General features: G+C 56.6%; 1 protein-coding gene across 1 annotated transcript in view; it reads left to right on the top strand.

Moving 5' to 3' along the window:
- Positions 1-21,254, top strand: part of USP43 (ubiquitin specific peptidase 43) — a 185,323-nt gene that overhangs the window by 123,111 nt on the left and 40,958 nt on the right. The window contains exons 7-8 of the mRNA XM_073310194.2: positions 9,128-9,290; positions 15,548-15,659. Of these exons, the coding sequence (XP_073166295.2) occupies positions 9,128-9,290; positions 15,548-15,659 (275 nt within the window). The remainder of the gene's footprint in view (positions 1-9,127; positions 9,291-15,547; positions 15,660-21,254) is intronic.

Genomic DNA, 21,254 nt, shown 5'->3' with positions numbered 1-21,254 from the left:
CCCTAGCACGGTCTCCCGCACGGTCTCCCACACAGCCAGTGCCCAGGGGCTGCTGTCCTTACCCACCCTGGCCAGCACCCTGCTGGTGCAATGGGACCCACTAAGCAGCACCCTATTCCTGCAATAGCACCCACTAAGCCCCAGGAGATTATCTGGGGAGCAGGGTGCTAGTCAATGGGAGTAAACGCATCCAAATCCCGCCCTGTGTGGGAGGGGCAAGTATCGTTAGCCCTCCCCTGGGAGTCATAGACCCTGGCTCCAAAGGGCGCTGTCATTCCAGGTGCAAACATGGTTCGAAACCTCAAAATGGTTTGCGAAATGGGCGAGTAGTTTTCTGGCCAGCCCGGTGAACCTGCCTCTCCCAGGTGGAGGTGCCCAGCCAGGCCGGAGTGCGCGGGGGCAGGGAGAAGAACCGGAGTGACCGAGCGGCATGCCCAGATTGCCTACGGAGCTGTAGAGGCAGCAGCCTGCTTAATGCTGCTCTGAGAGGTGCTGCCCCCCTGGGTGTCAATGCACCTGGACCCGCCAGTTTGCTCAGAGCCGCATCCGTCCACTCGGGGACTAAGGAAACACCAAAAGGCTCTGGCTTAAATTCTGGCCTCAGTTATGCCCATGCAGCTCTGCTGGCAGGGAAGGGGGTGCATGGGGGTGGGCTGAGGATAGAACTGGGCCCCTAACGTTCCCTAACAGCAGCTCTTCAGAAGGCCAGACTGACAAGTCTTGGTGATGGTTCCAGAGGGAGTCTCAGAGAGTTCTGGGCTTTGGAGACTTCTCTGACCCCCTGGGAAGTATCCAGCCCTCGTTGCTCTGCAGCTGGCTTCCTCGTGGGATTTCCAGGTGGCGTCCGGCTTGGCTGGTGCTTAGGCCCCTCGGCTCCAGGAAGTGCAGAGGGAGCCGTGAAAGTGAGACCGAGCGAAAAGTGAAGCGAACATTTTCAAACCCAGAGAGAGGTTCAGCTCGACCTGCGGGTGGACGGTCAGCTCGGCCCTTGCAGGATTTGCCCTTCCTCAGTTAGGACAGGCCACAGGGCTGGGGTGCAACCTGCAGTGTGGCAGACTTCGGGGGAGCCTCTGTCTATGGGATGCACAGAGACAGCTCTAGGAAGGCAGGGAGAGACGATTCTGAGACCTGGCTCCCCTAGCTCATGACTTCAGGCAGAGGGCTCCTTGCTTGCTGTCTGGAGGAGCGTTTGGGATGCAGAGCTGTGTGGCTCAGAATCCCTGAGAGCTGAAGAGAAATCCTGGAGCCACCTGCCACAGAGCTAACTTCATGGTGCCCAGAGGTAAAGCAGTATCCCTCCAGCACAGCACCAGCTTCAGGGGAATCCTGGGGGTGGAGGCCACTGCCCATCACGCTGTTCCTGACCCAGCTTCACCCCTCCAGCTAACGATAATGGGCGTTTCAAAGGAAAGCGTCACGTACGATGTCCTAGTATCATGCTCATTGGCAAGGCTTGTGCTGGTAATCGGACCCCAGGACTCCCCTTAATGGTGACTTAATTAGAGGCCAGCTGGTGTTCAGTAAACGTTAGCCTAAGTACTCATGGCATCTGGGCAGGGTGTGTGGAATGTCTCCTCATGCAGATGCCACCCGCGTTCAGATTAGCTGCCACCAGGGCTATTGCAGCTGCTTGGTGCCGGAATGAGCCGTGCTGCCGCTTGGAGTGGGCCGTGGGCATCCTGGGGCTGATGAAGTAAGAACCGACCCAACCGTGGCACCAAATGAAATTTGACTGTTTGAAGTTCAGAAAACACCCCCCGCCCCAATTCTGTTTCACTTTCACTGCCCCTCTGCATGTCCTGCGTGTACCTGGAAACACATGATCCAAAACTCGGCAAGAAAGGAGCAGCTCGCAGTGCTGCCCAGAAGCAGGACGCTTGTAAAATCTCCACAGGGAATGTGTTCAATTTTCCAGATTTCCGGGGAACAGGTGGCAGCCAGACTCCTGATTGCTTCTCCAGGGTCCATCCCCAGGCATAGGAGGTTCCCGTACCCCAGGCAGGGTGCTTTGAGGTCCCCACCTCGGGCCTGGGCTGAGTCTGAGTCCAAGCAGAAGGCACCTAACACAAGTGGAAGTTGCCGTCCTAGAGAATGTTCCCTGAGTACTAGCCGCAGGCAAAGGCCTGAACAAAGCAATTCCTGCAGCAGCCCCATCAATAATAGATCTAGCCTAATGGAGCTTGTTGGTCTAATTCTTCCTTCCCCGGCAGCCCCCTGGGGAGCAGTGTTTTCAGGTTCCCCAGGAAAGTGCCAAGCGTGTTTCAGAACCGTATAAGGCACATGTGCAGCTGCATCAGGGCACGGCGTCTCTGGCACCAGGACTGGGCTGAGAAGGGAAATCTCCCTCCTGGAGCTAACGCCGAGGAGTATAAAAATACCAGAGCTCCTTCTCCGGCCAAGGATGACACAGCCTGGGGCCGGTGAACAAGGCGGCCGGGGGGACATGGCTTCGCATCCTTTCATGTCACGCAGCATTAACTGCTGAGCTGATTCTCTTCAAGCGGAGCACTGGTGAGGTCTGAGACACGATGAGCAATCGGGCCCTTCCCTTGTTAGGGAGCTCAGCCCTGCAGCAGAAAGCACCAGGTCATGGGTCCAGGATAGCTGCAGGGCTTCATCTTTCCTGATAGCCTTTTTTAGAGGCCCCTCACTGTGCTATCTGGGCACCTCATGTGCATTTATAGAGCCCCTCCTCCCCACCGTGAGGTGGGGCGGGTGGGGGGGAGGAGGGTATCAGAGCCCCGTTTCACAGACAGGGAACTGAGGCTCAGGGGATGTGCCCAAGGTCGCCCGAGGCAGAGCTAGGAATTAGAACCCAGATCTCCTGAGGTCCCTCTCTGGGAGGCTTACTGGGCCTGTCCGAGGAGTGACAACAGGCGAATAGCATGGGGAGGCAGGAGAAGCTGTGCTCTGCCCAAGCCAAGGCTGTGGGGAAGGAGGCCTGTTCCTCTCCCCAGGTTCGCAGCCTGGAATCCGGTCTGCTCCCTGCAGTACAAGAGCAGGACATGTCCCCCTGGCAGTGTGGCCGGTCTGTGGTGGGGAGATGCCCCCCAGGGCTGATGACTCGGGAGCAGTCCTGATATGGCCCCTCCCCAGGCCGGGACGTTGGACCAGAGTGCGGAGCCACTACCACAGCCTGCCCCCCGCTGAGCTGTGGGGGGTGGGCAGTAAGTGGGCAGGCATCAGCAGCACCCGGCCCTGCCACGGCCCCTCTCCCTGGGGGTCTGCTCTTCTCCTGTGTGGGCCTCAGACACACAGAACCCGCCAGCCGGCCATGACGTCCCCAGCACGCTGGAGAGGGACTCAGTGCCCCTGCCAGTTGGTGGCAGGCGGGAGCTGCTGGTGGTTCTTTGCTCTGGCAGCAGCTGGGGGCACTTCCCAGTCACATCTGTTTGTCCCCTTCCCTTTGCAGTTTGGCCCAGTTGGGCAGCTCCTTCAGCAGCCTGGCCTCCAGGGGTCTGAGCCCTCCCAGCTCTCGCTGCAGCTGGGCATGGCCCAGGGATTGGTGCCAGGTTTCCCCTCCCTTTCATCCCAGGGCAGTGCTGGTCAGAAATAGCCCTCAGGTGGGCCAGGCAGCTGTGAGGAGGAACGGCCGTGGCTGGTGCTGGGAGGTGGGAGCTGAGACCATCTGTTCCTTTGACGGGCTCTTACCTAGGCTTATGCCTCCCTTGAAGGCTGTGGCCATCTATCACGTCCCTCCCAGGTGCGTGCGGATGAGCCCGCCACTGAAAATAGCTGCAGGACGAGTGGTGGTAGGGGCAGTGAGGCTCCATCACTGTTCTGGCCTGTTATTAAGATCTATAACCCAGCAATCACAGCATGAGGCCGCTGGGAAATAGACTTTTCTCCTGCAGCCCAGCCTTCCCTTCCCGGCCAGCTGCGTTCCTCGCCCCGAGCACCAAGATCCTGCAGTGAGGCACCCAGCTGGGGGAAGGCAGCCATGGGGCACATCCCCTGCAAGCCCCAGTTCTTGTTTTTAAGCTCTTTTGACATGATTCTGCTCCCATGAGTGATCTCCAACTACTGTGGGCAGGGAAGAGAGCCCCCACAGACCCCAAGGCTGTCCCAGCCCTGGGCTCCCTTCACACAGCTCTGCCATGCCCCTCACTCCCACCCCACAGGCCCCGTAGCTATCCCAGCCCTGGGCTCCCCTCACACAGCTCTGCCGATGCCCCGCACTCCCGACCAACAGCCCCAGCTACTATCCCAGCCCTGGGCTCCCCTCACACAGCTCTGCCGATGCCCCGCACTCCCGACCAACAGCCCCAGCTACTGTCCCAGCCCTGGACTCACTCACTCACCCATAGCTCTGCCGGGGCCCCTCAATCCCCATCTGCAACCCTTTGCTATTTCCGCCCTGGGCTCCCCCTGCCCAGCAATGATGGTGCTCCTCAATCCTGATCTGCGGCCTTCATGGCTATTCCAGGGGCATGCATTAGCACACGTACATGCTGAAAGGGGTGCTATAAACATTCCCAGGACGAAATGCCCGATACCTACAACTTCCTTGGCTTGAATTCCAGGCTGTGGAGACAAATGGCTCAATAAGGCAAATTCAGGAAGACATCCTGCTTCCCTGGGGCCCTGCCTGGGTCCCATCCCGGGGAACCCTCCTAGCGAGGCCTTTCAGCAAGGCACTGGCTCGGGGAGCTGCGGGTGGGTGTTCCTGTGGTGTGCAGTGCTCAGCTGAGGGCCATTTGAACTGGGCGGGGTGTTCTGGTTCATTGTCTGTTGTCCTGTGCTGTTAAACAGCTGCCATGCGGCAGGCCAGAAGGAGCTGCATTTCAGCAGTGCGGGAAGCGATTACTGGGTTTGTGAGGTCACTGTATACATTAATACTCAGCACTTATCAAGGCCACAGATCTCACAGTGGGCAAGTATCGTTATTCCCGTTTTACAGAGGGGGAAACTGAGGCACAAAGCAGGCAAGTGACAAAGGTCCCATGGCCAGGCTGTGGATAGAACATGATTCCCTGTGTGGCACCTCTGCTGTGAGTGGGGCAGCTCGGGTGAGTAAGGCTTACAGGATCACGTCCGGTTTTCTCCAGGCTGGCTTTACGGGAACAAGCTTGGAGCTGCAGGGGCTTCTCAAAGTGGAGGCAAAATGTGGAGCAAAGCAACCTGCTCTGGAGGAGACTGAGGAGGAGACAGAGAACAGCCCGGCGCCGAGGGCCCAGGGGCCTCGCTGAATTAACTGAGCTTTGGCGCAACCTCTCAGTGCTCTGCGCAATTCTGACAGCCTGACCGTGCCGGCACATGGGTCAGTAGACGGCATTTCAAGGTACAAGGCTTAGTGTGGATTGTCCCCAAGGCAGCAGCTTCTCCTGGCTCTTGATTGATATCCATAAATATTTAATGTCCAGAAGTTAGCATCAAGCCGTGACGCTGAGAGCTGGGCTCTGGCCGCTATGCGATCCTGGCATTCCCCAGCCTCAGCAACCGGGGCCTCCTCGGCCTCTGCAAAGCACCTCAGTACCGGGACTGGAAGGGCACCAGATAGACCGGCCAGCTCTGTGGAAATGGAAACATTGCGCTGGGTGTTAAACGTGTCGGAGCGTCTCCCCAAACAAGTTTGTTTCATATTCTGGTGCAGAGGCACATTGTCCCGAGTGACGTTTGGCGGGCAAGCAGTGGGGCAGGACGAGCAGGGTGGGGTTTGTGATTGGCAGGGTGATTGGGAAGGACAAGTCAGTTGATGGTGGCAGGGGAAACCCAAGTGCAATGCACGTGCTGGACCGTTTACCTGACAACTCTGCCGATGCCCCTCACTCCTGACCTGCAGCCCTCCTGCTATTCCAGCTCTGGGCTCCCTAACTTCAAGTGCTGCCTGTGAGCACAAATCCTAACCCCGCTGCCCCCCATCCCACCTTCAATCCTGGGCTCCCCTCCCACCCAGCCAATACCTCTCAACACTGCAGAGATTTCTTGGACAGCCCAGAACGTGTCCCGTCATCGCCCTTCAGAAATGAGCCCGTGCCACCAGGGGCCTTCCCCAGTAAGGGGCTGCCCGGACCCTGGCTAGGGAATGGAGCATGCCTGGCCTCTCTTGCTTTGCCAGTACCCCTCAGCCCAGGCCTGGCTCTGCTTCCGTCTGCTGTGCTCTGTGGCACATCAGGGACGGGGACAGATCTGCACAAAGGACCTGGTTGAAGTGACTGGATTAATTTCCCTCAAGGGCTGGTTTCTCCTCATCCGGTGCAGGGAGGAATCATCATAACTCTAAGGGCTGGCCTGGAGCCCTGGGGCCTGAGGGATGCTTCCCCTCAAGGGTGGGGTTGTCTGTTCCCTTGGTGTGTCCGACGGGGGCAGCTGCACGCTGCAGGCAGGGCTCCCGAAGCAGCTGGGCTGGTGCAGAAGGATGCTTGAGAGCACAAGCCCACCCTGGCCAGCCCCCACCCTCTCCCCATGTGCACCCGTCAGGGCAGCCTGCCCCTTGTTGCCCCAGGCCCCTGCCTGCTGCCCAGCTGGAGCGAGTCTGGGCCTGGATCTTCCACAAGCCAGGGGCACTCAGCCCTCACAGCAGGTCCCCTGGGTGAATAATGATCATTATTAGTAGCAGTCGGGTGTAAGGCGGCAGCTCCAGGGATCATCCAACAGCTCTTCTCAGCAGCCAGATGTTGATCGCTTCCATTCGTCCCCGACATCAGGGGAAGCCAAGCTCCAAATCCCATCAGGTCTAGCCTGGCAAGGGGCAGCTGTGCACATCTGGAGATGGGGTCTGGAGCACACATCTGGCCCAGTAGGATCCAGTGGCCCTGTCTGTGTGGCACGTGGTTGGGATGGGGCCAGAGAGTGCAATGCAGGGAGCAGAGACAGGCCCCAGAGCGGGGCCCGGGAGGTCTCTACAGCCATTTCACCCTAAACACGCAGGTCAGTGTCAGGCTGTAGCCTCTGCCAGCTGGATCACGGGGTTTCAGGTAAAACAGTGGAGGGGATGAGGAGTGAGCGGGTGAGGGGCAGCACTGGCTGCAGGGAAATGCAGCCCCGACTTTCCACACATCTCTGTGGTTGCTGCACCTCAGTCCAATCTTGCAGCTCCACCCCACCGTTCTCATTTAGTCCTCTCACACACAGCTCTGCCAGGGCCCCTGAGTCCTGCACCGCTGTGCAGCCCCCTTGTTCCCCAGTCTGCCCCCACCCTGCTTTGTCAATGCTCCGTACTCCAACATTGCCGCAGCTGTTCCAGCTCTGGCACCTCCCGTGTCGCCTGCCAAGCATGCCCAAGTGCTGTGCAGCAACCCCTCCCTTAGGGACTTGAATCGAGGGCTCAGCCCATTGTGACCTGCCAACCGAGGTGGTGTCTGGAGATGAGAGCCTGGTGCATTGACCCGCTGTACCCCTCTAGGCCCCACACTCCCCCACCCCCCCGTGCTGTGCCCGTGCCCTGTTGGCTCAAGTACCTTGGTGTTACTCTTCCCTACAGCTCGTTTCTTGCTTTGCCAGATCTGCCGGGGCTCCATCTGAGTTCCTCGGAGTGCGATCAGTGCTCGGTTCTTGTAACAGTTCCCGTGTCAAGGGGCTCGGCCGCAGGTTTGCGAAGCAGAGGAGGGGCTGGTTGTAGCTGGAAGCCGTCCGAGCAGTGCCTGGTTCAGATGCATTGGCCTTTTGGACTCTGCCTGCCGGCAGATCTCAAGGCAGCGCTCGGCTGGGCTGGTGCGGGCAGCGGCAGGGCAGGGACCTGTCGGTGGGATTGGAAGGGGGGCTGGCACTCAAGGGCAGAATGGAGCAGGGAGGGGATAAAATGTGGACCCTGGAGAAAGCAGCAGCCCAGGAAGCTTTGCACCAGCGCATCCGGCTCTTCGGGGGAGGCGCCAGGGGCGTGACGGTATCAGAGTGTGGGGGGGGGGAGCAGGTGGCATCCAGTCTCCTGTTCTCTGCCAGGGCTGTGTGTGCGCCCAGGGCTCGTCCTCATTCTGCCTGGCATCCCTCGGCTGAGTGTCACCCTGTGGCATGTGGTTCAGGGGGGCTGGCATTCGGGTGGCACCCAGGATGGGCCAGCTGGGTTCTTGTGCCTGTCCCTGCTCTCCCCCATCCTCGCCAGCCCCCCAAGTCCTTGTGCTCTGTGCCCATCGGAGGAGAGCTGATTGCCTGCTGCTGAGTGCAAAAGGGGCAGTGGGCGAACCACACGGTTAAACCACTGACCACTCCCACCCCCGCCACGGTCAGTCCCCACTGTGGTTTCTAGTTTGTGGGGAGTGGCTCTGCAGGGAGAAGGGGGAAAGAACAGCAAAGAGCCCAGGAAGGAGACAAATTCTGCGTGGCTAAAACTCCACCTGCCCTGATCAGACATCAGAACCGGAGCTAGTCTCACGCTTCAGGTGCCAGGCTGTTGAGTGCTCGGGGGTGAAACCTCAGGCTGTCAGGAAATCTGGTTCCGCAGCCTCCGCCTGTGTAATTCTGGGCGATGCGGCGTGCGGCCAGACAAGCCTGGCAGTGATTAATTACCTCTCCATGCTAACTGAGAGTGCTGACATGGGAAAGCGTCAGAGGAGATGGAGCGTACGGCACTGGGAGCTGGGGCACGTGGCAGCCCAGCTGCACAGAGAATCTCCTGCTCTCTCCCAACCGTACGGAGACTGGTTAATTGCCCAGCCCGGATTGTAAGAAGGTCGGGAGATGGCAGGTGCTCCGTGGGCTGGGCCATGCCCTTCTTGCCAGCCGTGCACCCTGCAAATGGATCAGTGCTCAGCCGGGGACTCCTTCTGATTCCTCCTGCCCACGGTGGTGCAGGAAAGTAGTCTTACTCAGTGGATTTATCCGTCAGGGCAGGAGGAAATGTACAGGCCCTAAGCTGGTCACCAATGCCTCACAGACTGGTGAGGAGCAGGGGAGCCCAGCGCACAGCCAGGCCTGGTGGACCGGATCTCCCCAGCGTGCAGTCTTGGCAGAGGGAGGAGGAGCCACCGGCGGGCTCCTGAGTCATGCGGCCTGCCTGAGGCAGCATGTCATTGGCCCTCCATGGTCACCGGCCTGCCAGGAGTTCACTGCCCCGCTCTCTTTGGGGTAACAAGTCGGTAACTGTCCCCTGCTCAGTGCTTCCATACGTGCCCCGTGCAGCGTGCGATGCCGGAGCCCTGGCTCGAGGATTCATTCTCTGCCCTCTTGCTCTTGTATTTCTCCTCTACAGGCTGCCCCCTCAGCCTTCCATCTTCCCCCAACTCTTCCGATCCCGAAGGCCAGCGACTGCCCCATGCCGGGGCCATGTCCTCGGAGTTCTTGCACCATGGTGGAGGTGGAAGAGTGCTGCTTCTCCTCTGCAACACAGCAGGGACGGGACTGCAAGCTGCCAGGTATGTCGCTTTGCCTCCATTATATGCTGGGGGATGTGCCTATCATGCAGTTCTGTGCACGGGTTGTGCAGCCGGGAGTGCAAACCGGAGGGTGCAATTGCAAATTCATTATGGTTCAACGTGCACTTGCCCAAATCCACACGGAGAAGCTCCTGCTGGCTTCTCCGGGATCCATTGTGTTACCGCGCTGGATGCCTCATGGCACCTGTCTCCTTGGGATGGAGTGGGCAAGCCATGGCCGAGTCGCTGAATCTCTTGTCTAGTGGTTAGAGCACTGTCCTGGGGCTCCAGAGACCTGGGGGTGGGGGGGGTCTATTCCTGGCTCTGCCACTGGCCTACTGGGTGGACTTGGGTAAGTCACTTCACCTCTGTGTGCCTCAGTTTCCCCTTCTGTAATATGGGGATAATGCCACTGGCCTCCTTTGAGAGCGGCTGCTGACAATCATTATATAAGAGCTAGCTGCTGGGGTTGTTGTTGTTATTGTTATTATTATTAACGAAGCACCAGAAATGGTAGGTGCTTGATTGAACCTCTTGGGTCTGCAGAACTGATCTTGAAATCTTGTGCCAGTGAGCCCACTCCCTTTTGTCAGAGCCACTCCCCCCGCTTCTTGCACTTAAGCTGTTGCCCCGCATAGCCCCCGTGGATGGGCTGAGCTGGATTGAGCTGCCAGTGCTGAGAGGCAGGGGAAGCAGAACAGACAGGCTGCCTGCATGGGACAAGGAGCCTGGCTCAGGACAGGAACCACAGACTGCCCGAGGCCCTGGGCAGCAGGAGAGCATGCCAGGCCCTGGGTGGTGGGACTGCAGACCGGAAATGGGGGTCAGCATTGCCAGTCATTGCAGCTGGGACTTGTCTCGGGGGTGGAGGGCCAGATCAGTCTGATCGCCAAAGAAGAGAGTGGGGAAACTGAGGCAGAGCTGCTGCAATACTCTATCTGGCCATGAGGGGGCTCTGTGCCCCCCTCACTCGGGGACAAGGACTCCGTCCCAGCCTCTCCTCCTCCAGCAACATAAAGCCATTTACCGAGTACCTTGTCTGATCCCTCTGATCCCTGTTCTCCTGGGCCCAGCCACGCTGGGGCTCTGTTCTCCTCTCTCCATGCACAGGGGCAGGGATGCTCACAGATGCTGCCAGTTCAGGACCCTGCCTGGCCTCTCAATCCTCCTTCCAAAGACAGCTCAGAGGAGGGAAGCCGCCGCCCCCTCCCACTCTCCTGGGGGCAGAGCTGTCGCTGAGAGCCCATCTGAGCTCTCGGAGGGCCGTGCCAGTCACAGGGCATCTCAGTCTCTCCCTGCCCGGGCCGGGGGTGGGGTTGTCAGGGTATGTGTATGGGGGGAGGGCTGGAGGAAAAGTCACAGGCCCCCCTTGCCTCCACATCTCTGAGATGATGCCACATTGGCCGTCTCGTGGGGCATCGCTCCCTGGAACGGCCCAGAACCAGAGTGGGGCAGAGGGCATAGGAGTGCAGCAGGGCACTCAGAGGGCAGACAGGCAGCAGCCCACATCTCACTGGGGATCCTTCCCACCCCTTGTCGGCGGCTGTGGGTCGGGAATGTTAATGCCATTGGCAGCACTCGTCCAGCCCCTTCAGCGGAGCATCCCCACGGGCCCTGGGCCTCGCACTGGCGGGAGGTTGGCCAGCTGTCTGCGTAGGGAAGGAAACCGAGTCAGGCTGGAGCCATGTGCACGAGGTCCCACAAGCGGCCTTGTCTGTCCAGTGTTGAGTGTTAACCTTCCCGCTGGCAGGGACGGGGGGAGCCCGGTGCTTCCCCAGCGCTTTTCACAGCCTGCATTTCAGTGATGCTTTGCCTGACCTTCACAGGGGCCCTGTGTCCCAGAGGGCTGTATGGTAGGTCAGCATGGCCCCTGGCTAGCTGGGGTCGTGCCAGCAGCAAGCTGCTCGTCGGATGCCCCAGGGGCCGGTGGCCATTGTGGCAGCTGGAGCCATACAGCCGAGGAGGCTCAGTGTAATAGCTCCCATGCCAATGCCTCTGGCACCCCGACACAGCCCCCGCAGAGCTGGGAGCCACATGCTGGGGTCACAGATGTGACACACTGACCATGCCCACCCCGAGCCGGGGCCTTCCCAGCAGCTATGGCAGGCGTGTGAGGTGAACGCGGTGGGTACAGCCCTGGCCATGTGCCGTCGGGGCTGTCCTGTCACAGATCACCCGCTGGAGGAGCTGATGGGCATTGCATGTGTGCGTGTTGGGGGGAGGACTGGGTTGTCCTTCCTTGGGTCTCTTCTCTGTTTCATGCACCTGCTGGGCCCAATTCGCCCTGGGCATAAGCATGGTGCCCCCAGCTGGCTTTCTTGGGTGGGAGCCAGCTCCTGGCAGGGCTGAACTGGCAGGGCTGAACTGGAGCCAGGAGGTGTATGAATCCGTGGGGGTCCAGGAATTTGTTTCTCCCGTGGCTGGGTTATTCCTTTTCTCACTCTTGCGCTGAACTTTCTGGGTCTCTGGTTTTGCTCTGTCCTCTTTGCTGACTCTGCACTCGGCTGGGACTTTATCCCAGCATCGGGTGTGTCTCCTCTCGTGTGCTGTGGCTGTTGTGTGGTACTCCCTCAGCCCATGTGTCAGGATAAAGGGCAGAGGGAATTGTAGGCACATGTCTGCTTTTTCCTTGCTGCTCCTGCAGTGCAGGCTGCCTTTTCGGATGCAGCCTGGATTTGCTGACAAACTTTAGTTATTTATTGGTTTATTTTGATGGCTGAAATGGTGGCATCTGTGTAAACCAGGGGTGGGCAAATTTTTTGGCTTGAGGGCCACATCTGGGAATAGAAATTGTATGGCGGGTCATGAATGCTCACAAAATTGGGATTGGGGTGTGGAAGGGGGTAAGGGCTCTGGTTGGGGGTGCGGGCTCCAGGGTGGGGCCAGAAATGAGGAGTTCAGGGTGCAGGAGGGGGCTCCAGGCTGGGGCAGGGGAATGGGGTGCAGGTAGGGGGGGTGAGGGCTCCAGCTGGGGGGCCATGCGGCTGCTTCCGGGAGTCATGTGGAGCGGCCCCTTACCTTGCTCCTCGGCTGGAGCTCTGGAGCAGGGCCATGAGGCTGCTTCCAAGAGCCACGTGGAGCCCCCAACCCTGCTCCTCGGCTGGAGTGCCAGAGCGGAGCAAGCCCCAGACCCAGCTTCCCTGTGGGAGCTCAAGGGCCGAATTAAAACAGCTGGTGAGCCAGATCTGGTCCACTGGCCGTTTTTTGCCCACCGCTGGTGTAAACGATGGAAGATTGCTCCAGAATTGGGATTTGTCTGGGTTGGATGAGTGTTATTTTAATAACCACACCTAGCTCTTGCTTAGCCCTCTACAGCTGTAAGTGCTGTACAGAGGAGAGTAAGTATCGCTAGGCCCATTTTATGGATGGGGGAACTGAGGCACAGACTGGGGCGTGATTTGCACAGGATCATGCAGTAAGTCATGGCTGGGAATGAGACCCAAGAGTCCTGCATCCTACCCACGTGGCTGTGCTGCCTTCTCAGAGAACTTAGCCTGACTCACAATCGCCCATGTTTTAGGAAAGTCCACAATTTGTGACCGACCCCAGCCCTTATAAGGGGTTGAACCAAAACCCAGGATCCGAAGTCTACAGCTCGACGCCGTATCTGTGTTCCAACGAGCTGTTCTGGGCCCTTTCTTGCGTGTCAGATACATAACGTGAGTGTCAATAAAGAGACAATAGTGAGTCTGGTCAGTTAGAACGAGTGTTTTCGATGGTTGTTCCTGGCTGCTCTGGGAGTAGAGTGACATGCACGGCAAGGCATGTGCAGAGGAGTGAGGGAGAGACAGAGGCAGGTATGGTATATACAGCTACTGGGGTGTGTCTGTCCGGAGACACAAACAGAAGCACGGGTTTTGTGTAGCTCTGGCAATATCAGCCCCCCCACACCTTCTCCCATGCCTGCTCGTCCGAGCTGGGACTTCCCTGGGAACAGCGCAGGAAGCAGAGCTCTGTAACTGTTGTGACTCCTGTGGACTGTACATTGAATTATTCCCCAAGGACACTGCTGGGACAGGCAGCCATTTTGTGTTCAGCTGGGTGCAGAGCATGCCAGAGGAGATGCACACAGCATGCTTTCTGATGGGCTCTGTCCTCCCTTGGTTTGCTTTCCCCTTAATGGAAACTCAGAGTCGTTCTGGCAACAGGCAGCTATTTGCTCGTTGCTCAGGCAGGATCCTTGTAAACGGGCTCTCTGGATTGCCAGCGCCAGCAGCTCCCACAAGAACAGTCTCAATGCTTCTGCTCCAAGTTGCTCCTGGAAATGGGAAACCTGGAGGACTGTGGGCATAAGCGAGAGCTGAACTGATCAATGGGGCCTCAGGCAAGGTTGGGTTTGAGCCCTGGGCCAGGTTCTCCTCAGCTCCTGTCTGACCCACCCCTCTTTGCCCATCCTGAGTCTGGCAGGCAGGTGAGAAGCAACATTTGCCCAAAGTCCAAGCTGGGAGCTTGGCTAGTCAGTGGGTCAGTCAGTGATGCAGTGGGGGTGGGGGCCATAGCACCTGCCCCATCGATGCCTCCCTGTGCTGGCTGTGAGCGTCACCAGGAAAGATTTCTTAGCACCAAAAACGGCCCAGCAACGAAAACATGATCTAGCAGAGAATGGTCTCCTGGCCCTTCCCATCTCCAGCAGCCAGGATCCTACCCTGGCATCTTCCTGTTAGGGGCTGCCAGCTCTCCAGACACGTTAGCAATACCCCTGACTTTCAGAGGCCTCTCATGCATGCACAGACTCCTCCATTGATTCACGTCGTGTCATTGCACCCACCCCGTGCCGGGTGGGGTCTGCGAACACAGCGTTCGGTCCCCGGGGCCGGCCCGAGTGCAGGGGTTTGGATCCATCGGTTGGTTCCCTGCTCGATGGAGAACACAATGGCTCAGTCCGGAACAGGCCTCTGCCTCCCCCTTCCTGAGCCCGGGCCGAGCCTGCTTGACATCTCTGGAAAGGAAGGCGCCGGATCAAGTGGGCAATGAAGCAGAAGCTGGGGCTTGTTGGAAGTGATTTTCTTTCTGTCGCTTGGCCCAGCAGCTGGGCTGTCATTAAGCCCGGAGAAAGCAGGCATTCTGGCGGGCTAATTGCTTCCTCTGGATGGGGCAGGGCTCCAGGGAGGGGAACAGAAGGTGGTGCTGCTCCTGGAATCCCTGTGCTGGGTCTTCTGGTCAAGCTGGGCCATTCGGCCCCCGGTGACGCTAAGCCCGGCCCATATTTCTTTTCCTTTCAAGCTGGTTCTCGGGCCGAGGGGGGGAGCGGCTCAGCGTGCCCTGCTAGGAGCTCTGACACAGACTGCTGGCTGGCGGGCCGCCATCGGCTGGTCATGAAGTCGCATTTCACATCACAAATCCCATTAAATACCGTTCTCTGTGTGCTCGAAGCAGCTAGTAAAACATTATCGCCTGGGAAATGGCTTGTCATGCACTGCGCTTTATAGAGTGCAACTGAGTGGGAAGCACTTACACTTCACCCAGACGGGCCCAGTGTGGGTGTGAGCCCTGCTGTCCCAGCAGCCGTGGCCAGGCGAGCCACTTCCTACCCACTCCAGCCTCATCCTGGGGCTCATCTCCTCTTGGCTGCTGCCCTGCGCTCGTGCACCCTAGGCTGCATAGCTCAGCACTTGCTGAAGTCCCCAGTGAGCCTGGGGCAGAGCAGCAGCCCCATGAGGCCGGGTAACCTCCCTCAGGGCGTGAATGGTGCCGAATGCTTTAAAAAAAGGTGCAAGAAACTCCCCAGTGGATGGCTGTGGGAACCCCAGAAATGCCCTATTTGTGCCACCTTGTCTTGAATGTTGCAACGATCGCCAAGTAATGGGTGGTTTTCAGAAGGTAGTGGATGGATGGATGGATGGATGGATGGATGGATGGATGGATGGAGCAAAATAACAGGTGCCCGGACTCCTGGGTTCCATTTCAGGATCTTCCATTGACTCCTTGTGTGCCTGCTGTCGCTCTGTCTGCATTTATCCCTCTGACGAATGGAGGCAGTAATTCAGGTACCCAGTGCTGTGCTCTGACTGCTAGGCAGTGCTTCCTCTCTGCATGGCTGTGTGCTTTGGGGCTCCCTTCTCCCAGACCAGCTAGAGCCCCTAGGACGTATCCTAGCACACCGGGGGCTTTCACCCCTGAACAGGAGAGGGGATGGCCAGAGACGCCTGAGAGGCTCAGCGAGGGGTGGTTGCCCATTAAGGAGATGGCTCCTGCCCGGATTGGCCAGTGATTTCTTTTCTAGTGCAGTCTCCAATCTGCTGTCTGTGGCTTTCCAGGTTTGGCCCCCCGCTGCTGACGAGAGAAGACAGAGCCATCTCATGGGAGCAGCTCCAGCAGAGTATCCTCAGCAAGATACGCTACCTGATGAGGAGTGAGGCTCAGGTGCAGGTCAGTCCATTGCCCTGCTTTGGGTGTGTTGATGCCAGTCGGGACGGGGAGAGGGTGGGACCTGCTCACATCTGGGCACTGCCTGAGCTAGTGGCTAAGGAGCAGCGCCCACCAGAAGCTCCCGGCATGCTGTAGGGAAAGGGAACCTGCCTGGGGAGAAGCGTTCCCAACCCCCTTCTAACGAATCTCCTGCATTTCGATCCCAACTCTCCTCTCCAACATGTCACTCGGGAGGAGTTTGACTCGCCAGGCCGGATGCTGTTCTTACGTCGGTGTAAATCCGGAGGAACCCGTTGGTAGCAGGAGAGTGTCTCTAGACTTACACAGGTGGAGATTCATGGATTCCAGGGCCAGAAGGGACCATCGTGATCCATCTAGTCTGGCCCCCTGTGTCACAAAGGCCATGGGACCGCCCCAAATAATTCCCAGAGCAGAACTTTTAGAAAAACATCCGCTCTTGAGTGCAAAATAGTCAGGGATGGAGACTCCACCCTGACCCTTGGTAAATTGTTCCAACGGGTAATTGCTCTCACCATTACAAATGTGGCCATGCGGCTCTCAGAGGGTACTCTGCCATCGTGCATGCGTGCAATAGATAAAACAACCAAAGAGCAGGTGCCATTAGCCCTAACTCCCCCGATCCTTCGCACCAGTTTCTAAGCCTGTTTTCATAGCCCAAGAGCTTTCTGTGGGGGCTAAAATTTTCCATTTTTGCTGATTGTTTGGGCAAAGTTCCTCGGCCGTGTCTATGTTCTGGGCAAGTGGGAGCTGGGAATGGGAGAAGTTATTTTCTCATATAGAAAAAAAAATTGCAACCTTACACAGAGGGAACGTCCCAACCCAGCCACCCCGCTTGTGAGAGCTTCATCCCAGCAGAACCGGGTGCGGTGGGAACTGAAACCAGGGGGAAATCGCCTGATTTCCTATTTCCTTACAGACTCGCAGTGGGTTTGCTTGGAACATTTTGCTGACAATCACTGACATGTTGAACACATGTTCCAGGTTCTGAACAACCCTGGTGCCTGAATTTATGGTGTAGTGCGGGACAATCTTTGCAGCCCCAGTGTGAAATCAGACTACACCAGGCAATTCTGGCTGAGTTTTGCTCTGAGAATTACCGGGGGGGGGGGAGTAGGGGATTAATCTGAAATTCAGTGCTTACAAACGGCAGAAAAGGACCTGGGGATTACAGTGAACGAGAAGCTGGATATGAGACAACAGTGTGCCCTTGTTCCCAAGAAGGCTAAAGGCATATTGGGCTGCATTAGTAGGAGCATTGCCAGCAGATCGAGGGATGTGATTATTCCCCTCTGTTCGGCACTGGTGAAGCCACATCTGGAGTATTGCGTCCAGTTTTGGGCCCCCCACTACAGAAAGGATGTGGATACATTGGAAAGAGTCCAGCAGATGGCAACAAAAATTATTAGGGGGCTGGGGCACATGACTTATGAGGAGAGGCTGAGGGAACTGGGCTCATTTAGTCTGCAGAAGAGAAGAGAGAGGGGGGATTTGATAGCAGCCTTCAACTACCTGAAGGTGGGTTCCAAAGAGGATGGAGCTAAGCTGTTCTCAGTGGTAGCAGATGACAGAACAAGGAGTAATGGTCTCAAGTTGCAGTGTGGGGAGGTGTAGGTAGGATATTAGGAAAAACTATTTCACTAGGAGGGTGGTGAAGCACTGGAATGGGTTACCTAGGGAAGTGACTTCCACCCACATCTACTCCCCTGGCTTGTGAAATAGGAAGTGCAACATTACGTGCCATGTAAGTTTTTATTAGCTGTGGAAACGCAGACACAATCTCTAAGGTGGCTGTGGCTAGATTATAAACTTTTGATCTATTTATTAAAGCATTAGAAACCCGCTCCCGGGGGGAAAGATGAATTTTAAATGTTACATTAATTTTTGTGCCTGTTAATCTCCTTTCATATTTGTTCCAAGTGGATAGCATTTTAATTAAATTATAGCTTATTAAATCATCATCGGAACCCAGGAGGGACCCAACATTACATTCCTGTGCAAAATGAAGATTGATTATTGCATCCAACTCCAAAGTGGCCTGTAGATGCTTTGCTGAGTTTATTCCCAATATGAAGAGGGCTGGGGAAGAGCTCAGATGAAAATCTCTAAATCCAACTTTGGGCCTTTTGATCTGGGTAGTTTTTGAAGTTGGACTTGGTCATAATAGTTTTATTTCCCCACAAGCAAGCAGGAGACTTTTCCAGATCCATGCCCCAGAGCTAGCAAAGGGAGCCTTGACTTATTCCTTTAGCTTTGTACACACTGGACTGGAACCCTGGGCTGCTAGGGCAGAAAGGCAAAAGTGCTATAAGCCACAGTCTGCACAGGTACAGTTTGAAAGCAGGGTACGCTGGACTGGTACAAATCACGGCACTGTTGGAGCTCCCCCCTCAGGGCAGGGCTGGATGTCATGCAGGTAAAACAGCTCAGCCGGGTCTTCTCCACAGCTCCCCCCAACTCCCCACAGGCTAGCACTGCTGAGCTCTGCCCCCTGAGGGTGCCCCTGGCTGAGATACTGTACATGCACGTGGGTGGCTGGCCCTTCCTGCTGCCCATGCTACACCCTGTTTTTAGCTCTCTGTCTCGATGGGGGCCAGCACCGGTTTGTGTCCTCATGCTGGGAATTATGCCCCCCATGTGGATGTACCCCTATCCCGCATGCCCTGCCTGTGGGCTCGTGGAGCAGGGCCCCCGAAATGACAGACCTGAAAATCTCCAACGATGCAATCAGCCAGGTCTGTGTTTGATCTGGGGAGAGCTCCTCTTGGGGCATGGAACCACTGGTGTTGCCTGGCCTCTCACAGCCTGGTGTAACACCAGAACAAGTCCAGGGACCTCAGTGGGCTGACACCGGGGGTCGCTCTCACTGAATAGCTTTGGTTACCCATTGGCAGCCGGTTGGATAGACTCTCAGACTTTAAGGCCAGAAGGGACCATCACGATCACTTAGTCTTACCTCCTGCACATCGCAGGCAACAGAACATCACCCACCCACTCCTGTAACAGAGCCCAACCTCTGGCGGAGTTACTGAAGACCCCAAGTTACAGAGAATTCACTATTTACACTAGTTCAAACCAGCGAGTGACTCGTGCCCCATGCTGCAGAGGAAGCTGGTAACTACAGGTGCCACCACCTCTGTACTGAGCGGAATTCGGACACGGGTGAATTGAGCCCAGAGTCTATATGGTGCCGCTCATCTATCCCTGCGCAGGTCTAGGTGTGATCAAACCAGATCCTAGGAGCCGCTAGCATTCCCGTACCCCTCTGACTTCTACAGCATAGTATGTGTGCTGCGATTGCAAGCGGCGGCTGGAAATCCTCAGGCAGACAGCCTCCCAGATCAAACCCAGCAAGTGTTAACTTTTCAGAACCCGAGATACAGGAAAAATCAATCAAGACCTTGGCCAAACGCTCTATTTTCTGCCCATCAGCCCTATTGGCTTCCACTCCATTGAGATTGCACAGGGCTATGCCAGAACTGTTTTGTCTCCCACCCTGCTACCAAGACCCTTCTTAAGAACAGGAAAAAATGCATTGATTTTTCTGACTCTAGGATTTCCCATAGATCCATCATGCCTTCTGAAGAAAATGAAAGCCTCCCATAATGCACCTAACCAATTGTGCAGTGCAGCATGGTGTGTGTGTGTGTGCGGGGGATGGGGACAAAAAATTCCTTCCTGACCACTGGGGCAATCAACTGGTGCCCTGAAGCATGAGATCACCTTTTCCCTATCCTAGCACATAACGGCAAACACTGATATTGTCTATGACACTTGCCAGGCTCTATCTGTTCGAACCAGCCTCTTTAGTTGACTCTGATCTGTAGCAGCAGTGAAAGCCTTTTAGTAGTTCTAAACTAGACTGGCTACTAATTCCAACAAGTGGCTTCATATTATGGGAAGCACAAACAGACAGGCCTGTTTGCTTTCCTCTGTACCCCTCCTGGCTGTAAATATGGCTGCTGAGTCCCTTTTCTGCTCAGCCCTTTACATTGTGCTGAGCGGCAGTGCAACTCAGCGGCTATCCCCCCCGGTGTCGCTGGTAGCCGCAGTACCTTTGCAAACACTGCAGGCCTTGGGCGGTGCCCTGTGCCGTGGGTTCAGTGCTGCCTGCCCACCTCAGTGCTCTCCGAGTGGAAGGCAAGTCTTTTCTGTGCGCTGACTGCCTTCCCCACGGAAACACCAGCAGTTCCTCTCGGCCGGGTAATGGAGAGAACCAAGGGAGCCGTCCTGCCACTGCTTTCCCTGAAATAGTCAGGGATCTTCCCCACCAAGCTGGTGTCTGTGGGAAGTTGCCTGGGCCAAGCCAGGCTGGCTTGCCAGCTCCAATGGTTAGGATTTTTCGGGGTTGTGGCCCACGAAGCATTAATGAACTGGTTTGCCCAGGCCAGCGCAGGCTGAAATGAGACAGTGAGCTGGAGGACCGTGTCCTCTAGGGTGACCAGATGTCTCGTTTTTAAAGGGACAGTCCCATTTTTTGGGACCTTTTCTTATAGAGGCGCCTATTACCCCCCATCCCCTGTCCCATTTTTTCACAGTTGCTATCTGGTCACCCTAGTGCCCTCCCCTTACAGGGCTTTCAGCAGCCTTTTCTCTGGTCAGTGTGCTGGCTTGGGCGCATTCGAGGGAGGGAACTTGGAGTAATGGAAGGGTTCATCTGGAAACAGCAAGCTCATGAGCCAGCAGCAGTGAGCAGAGCAGACCTACCCTGCTTTGAGAGGGGGCAAAGCAGGGGTGCCAGTTAGCAGGGGCCAGCTGCCCCTCAGTTTTGCACCACAGCAAAGTGTAAACAGGCAAAGGAAGCGCTTCTCCGCGCTCTCCCTGGGGGGAACCTGAAGCCCTGAGTTGTGGTCTGAGTTGGCACAGGGCTGTCCCCGAGGAACTGGACCAGCATCTCCCCAGCTCCAGGAAATGTTTCCCTGGCAGTGTCAGCTGCTCCATGCCCAGCAGCAGGAGAGCTGACCCCCCCTGCCAGTCCCCACAGCCAGCAGCAGCAGCGCTTGCAGCCCTGGGACCAGAGCGGTACCCATAGCACTTCACATGGGTAAACAGCTCCCTGGTGCCGAGCTGATAGGATGAGAGCCAGGAGAGAGCAGTATCTGGCTAGACTTGGCGGAGGGGAGACCTGATGAGTCTCCCCCACAAAGCGGAGCAGTTTTATTGTCAGTGTAACAGCCAGTGCTGCCCTTAGACGTTTCAGTTGCTCCTGGTGGAAATCAGAGGAAGTTATTGTACGTAGCTCTGCTACTCAATCAGACAATAAACTTTTTCTTTCTTGAATTAGTCTATGGACCCGTGGGACATTTTTTTTTTAACAATTCATGGAGAGCTCATAGTCTGCCAGGTTGTTACAGCCTTGGAACCGGTCTCTTTACTAACTTCCTTGATACATGAGTATGTCCTTGAAGTGACATTGTTTAGAGAGCACAGTTTCTTCATAACATTTAAGATGTATTGTGTCATATTATGTTTTCATTAAGGCACGGTTGAGAATCATCCAGTTGGGTCATTGTAGATACATACTCAGGGTTTCTGTAATACATTATTGAACTGAACAGTTTCCAGAGGCTTTTAGAT

The sequence above is a fragment of the Lepidochelys kempii genome, chromosome 14 (assembly GCF_965140285.1).
Source record: "Lepidochelys kempii isolate rLepKem1 chromosome 14, rLepKem1.hap1, whole genome shotgun sequence".
NCBI lineage: Eukaryota > Metazoa > Chordata > Testudines > Cheloniidae > Lepidochelys > Lepidochelys kempii.
The sequence above is the reverse complement of the archived record's forward strand: the minus strand, read 5'-3'. Positions and strand labels throughout refer to the sequence as shown.